Genomic DNA, 4895 nt, shown 5'->3' with positions numbered 1-4895 from the left:
TGTGTGTGTTGTGTGTGTGTGTGTGTGTGTGTGTGTGTGTGTGTGTGTGTGTGTGTGTGTGTGTGTGTGAAAATAAAATAAAATAATTTATTCTGTGTAGAGCTGGTCATTTTAAAATATAGGCTATGCAAGTTTCCAGAAGCAATGACTGCCAGCATTAAAGGAATAGTTCACCCTAAAATGAAAATTTGCTAAACAATTTACTTGATTTGATGAGGATGTTTCTTCATCAGAACAAATTCGAAGAATGTAGCATTAGATCACTTCCTCTTCCTCATCCTCATACATTTTCATTTTCATTACCTCATCCTCATCACCTTCCACATTCTCATACATTTTCATTTTGGGGTGAACTATTCTTTTAATGAACTCTGGCTTTAATCATATCATTTTGGCCTTACGGTCATCAATCAAAGACGATTACTACCTTAATAAAAAAGAATTTCCCCAATTTCAAATATTCTCTTTCAGGCTGTACATCAGAAACAATAATAATGAAAAACCTCATTGTAGATATATAACATGTAATAGATCACATCAAAAGGAATAACCAAAGGCCAAGAAAAATATCATAGATGATGCATTTTAAATTTCACAGTCTATATCATCTTTATGTAAAAAATGAGAAGCATGCATTATACTAAAAGGAGCTTTCACAGGAGATTTCAAAGACAATGCAATTCTAGACATATGATTTTCTATAAGCTATACTGATAGCAAAACAAGGCCTTTTCATAGTAATAGATGATAATAAATTTGAAATCTATTATCTATTATATGATTTTTTTCCCCTGTAAACAATAATAGAGAGATGCTACTGAATTATAACAAGCACAAATAATTGTCTGGACATATTCCTCCAAAAAGCAGCCTATACTACTCATGGGAGCCGTTCAAATCGTCATGTATCATGTATAAAAATAGAATGTATGCCTGGTAATCTCATCCAAGTCACTCAGTTGGACTGTCAAGGCCCTGCTTTTATGATGTGTTATATGTAAAGAATTTCCAAATTTTTTGACACACACAGTTACTAAAGAGATTTTACAGTCCCTGGTGATTTTGGACTTATGCTAATTATGAACACACTTTCAGAATTCAGACAACTACTTTAAAATGCACACACTCTCACAGCCTAAATAAAGAATGCTTGAAAATTCAATTGTCACTTGTCTGTAGCAACAACAATCATCATCATATGAAATAGATAATATGTAACATATTTAATTGTACTGCAAGTAAAATGCATATGATCACATTCACACTTGCCAGTCACAAAATAATCACAAAAAAATCGAAAATTAACGAAATTAAATGTAAAAGTAGAATCATAAGGAACAGGTACTAACCTGTAGTTCTAATCCAGGGGCAAGTTCAAGCTCAAACCGGTGTGCACCGTTTTGCTACGGTTTCCGGTTTGAACGACATGTTTCCTGGAAACATTGTGCAACGGGTTTGAGATAAGTTTTCTCTTGTTTGGTGGGTGTGTCAAACATGTCAGCCCAATCAGCAGCAGCATGTATATAAACCACGCGGTATTAAAGAGACAGCTCGCACAATGTAAATAACATCCAAATAAATTCACAAGAGCAAGTATATTGTTTGCACATGTTTATTTACATTAATGGCAAAATAACTAGAGCACAAGTATAGATCTGGATAGTGTTGTCAAAAGACCCGGTATTTCGGTACCAAGTCGGTACTAAAAAAATGAAAACTTTACGGTACCAGGTTTTCTTAAGTACCGGTGGTACCGAGTACCCCGTCAACCCGGTTCTTGATGCGCTATCAGAAAGCTATCCTCTTCCAGTGTTGCCAAGTCCCCGGTTTTCCCACGGAATTAGGCTGCTTAACACTGTTGCCGCGGGTTGTTTTTCATGTCCGCGGGTTGAAAAACGACCCCACTAACGTGATATTTAGCCCCTGGGATGCGAATTTTACCAGGGGAACCCTGCCAAAACATGCCTATTTTATCCCCGGAACGCGATTTTTAACGGGAGATCCCCTCGAAACTGTAAAAAACAGGAGGACATAATGGTATTTACTATTTTTACACACCAGAGGCTTTTAAATGAACTGTGTAACGTAACCAAAATATGCGTGTTAGAGAATGTACAAATGTATAGTTAACAGCGTTTATGTCATATAGTGTTTGTCATATCAGTCCGTCAGATAACTATTGTTTATTGTTAGGTCATGTTATCTAACAAATAAAATCCTACTGTAAAGTGTTTTTAATACTACAGTTCTATATGTGCATCTATATGATACACACTTAATATATGTAATCTTTCTAAATATCATTTAGTAATTGCAATGTCTTCTGGTCCATATCCTTTCCTTAGGAAGGTGTGCTAAATACTGATTAATGTAACATAAAAATACTATACATATTTATACATTTTGCTATTGTATTATGGAGTGACACTTTCATAAACTTTTCTATACCCCTCTGATTATATAATGGTAAATATTACAATATCATAGCACAACAACAGTGATCAGCAATAATGATAAGCCTAATACTCACAATAAAAATAATAAGGTCATATAGATCATAACACAGTCTTGGAGGTAAGAAGCGGATTATCCTTCACCTGAAATGTTTGTCTTTTCCTCCTGAAATGCGAGGCAAATGTTGGATCACAATAATTAGGAACCACAGTTTCCACAAATCCCTTCACTCGATTGGGATGTTCTCTTTTATTCTGGATGGCAAGGGCAGTGACTGTAACATCGAGCGTATTTTGCAGTATTAAACACGTATTTATACCGATTTCATCAGGCTCCGAAAATTCTGCAAAAAGAACACAAAGAATGGCCTTCTCAGCTGCCATAGTTGCAACTCTTGCGTCATCAGAACAGTGTGTTCAACGCACCACCGTTTCCGTTTAAAAAACGTTTTGCACCGTTTTTGTCGGGGCTGAACGCAGCCCAGGTATTTCCATTTTCCAATCCTGAGCCAGTCATTGGTCAGTTAAATCAGGAAGTACACACCGTGACTTAGGCCACGTCATCCAAAAACATCCGATTTAACACTCGAGCTCCGCATTTCACAACAATTAATAAACACTTAAAAAAAAAAATAATAATAATAATTTTACAGAAACAACATAGCATTACTGATCTTCTTTATAATAGTAACACAACTTAAAACATTCATCTTAAAATGTAGAGTATGCTGGGAACATGAACCAAACAATACGTGAAAGTGAATGAATCATTCTTTTGAGTCGGATCTTTTCAACGAAACAGGTTCACAAAACCATTCGTTTACGAATTGTTCAAAGCCAGGAGGATTTTACTTTTGGGGCAATAGAAGAAATATTACAAATAAAATATGCTGGAAACAAGTTTACAACTTCAGCTGAATCATAACTGCAACAAACAAAACTGGGATACATCAAATTACATTAAACACGCTTATTAATAAGACAGTGTGCCTACATACGTTTTATTTGACAATGATTAAAATCAGACTTGAATGGCAGGAACCATGTGATGACGCAATTTCGTCATGACGTAAAATGGAATGGTTTTCGAACGAAGTTCAAAAGAATCGATTCCAGAAAATGATTCGGACTTCCTATCGCCAAACACTGTCACTCTGCCTATCATAAATCATTTTTAAAGCTTCATAAATGTTAAATCGCCTGTAATCCGTTAGTCCGAAATTGGTTACTTTTTATAAGCGCGACACGATAATGATTTACTAAAGGGATGTGAAGTTTGTTCTTTAGCTCTAACGTGTGTTATGTTGCATGCACTTTCACCTCAGTTCCCATAGCCACGCAGAATCATGTGGATTTGACAGCGGATCTTTAACTTTGAGTATGCATTGCCTTTCGAGCGTTTAGTCATTTATTCCTGAAAGAATCGCGTTTTGCAGTGTTGTTGCATACTTTCTGTTGCAGCCACATGGAAACTTTCATCAGCTTCTCTAACCAGAGTCAAGGCAGGGATCGCATATTCAGGTCAGTGTCTTTTATCAAAGCTTGTCATGTGTCAAAACAACATTGGATTGAAATTATTTTCCCTTAAAGACGAGCTAGACTATGTCTGAATAATGTATTTGTTTGTAGAGCAACCCAATATGCGTGTGCCTTGGCGAAATACCTTCTGAGAAATGAAGCGAAGAGGAAAGAGCTGGCGAAAAAGTTGCAATTTCTGGAGTCTAATATGAGCTCGGGGCGGAAGCGTAAGAATAAACATCTACTATTACATAAAACAGTCACATACAAAACAAAAGTTCATTTAGTCATTCTTGAGACATGGGACAAAACAGGTCCAGCAAGGGTAACTGCTATTAGGTTTAAAAATAAAAATATTTTCAATTTTTAAATGTCATGAGGGATTAATAATAGAATGTATCAGTAATTGTTGGTCACATATGAAAGTGTAATGTGTCTGCTAACACGAGAATGTGTTTTGAAATGTTAAACACATCTTGAATGCTGTTAAAAATAAAGTTGAAATCATATTACGCAGTCCAAGGTAAAAAAGCACATTTTGTTAAAAAAGAGAAAAGTTGGGAGGTTGTATCAAAGCATAGCTCAGCAGCTTAGTACATATAAGATACATAAATGCAGTTTAATTTATCTGAGTACAAGGTTTTATTTTTTCAATTTTGCACCGTTTTGTCCCGCTTCTCAAGAATGACTGTGTTGTAGAAAAGAAATCAACATATGCACATTAATTTAATAAGAATAATATGTTTTTTTCATATAGCCTTTTCATATAATAGAACGATAAATATAACGATACTATTATTAGTCACGTACTTACAGAGATGTAATGAGAAGCAGCAGCGGATGTGTTTCAGCTTTCAGCGGCTTCAGTGCCGCTTTTACTGCTGTTATTGTTGTGGCTGAATGTGATGCTGCTGCACTCTGTCT

The 4895-nt window shown here is 35.5% G+C and overlaps 1 protein-coding gene across 1 annotated transcript in view; it reads left to right on the top strand.

Moving 5' to 3' along the window:
* The first annotated feature begins 3571 nt into the window (after window positions 1–3571).
* The window catches only part of LOC107690406 (peroxisomal membrane protein 11A-like), a 5632-nt gene continuing 4308 nt past the window's right edge, over window positions 3572–4895 (top strand). Inside the window, exons 1-3 of the mRNA XM_016488739.1 lie at window positions 3572–3831; window positions 3915–3974; window positions 4083–4198. Of these exons, the coding sequence (XP_016344225.1) occupies window positions 3919–3974; window positions 4083–4198 (172 nt within the window). The 5' untranslated portion in view covers window positions 3572–3831; window positions 3915–3918. The remainder of the gene's footprint in view (window positions 3832–3914; window positions 3975–4082; window positions 4199–4895) is intronic.

The sequence above is a fragment of the Sinocyclocheilus anshuiensis genome, unplaced genomic scaffold, assembly GCF_001515605.1.
Source record: "Sinocyclocheilus anshuiensis isolate Anshui unplaced genomic scaffold, SAMN03320099.WGS_v1.1 scaffold609, whole genome shotgun sequence".
Classification (NCBI taxonomy): Eukaryota; Metazoa; Chordata; class Actinopteri; order Cypriniformes; family Cyprinidae; genus Sinocyclocheilus; species Sinocyclocheilus anshuiensis.
This window is presented reverse-complemented; position numbering and strand designations above follow the sequence as displayed.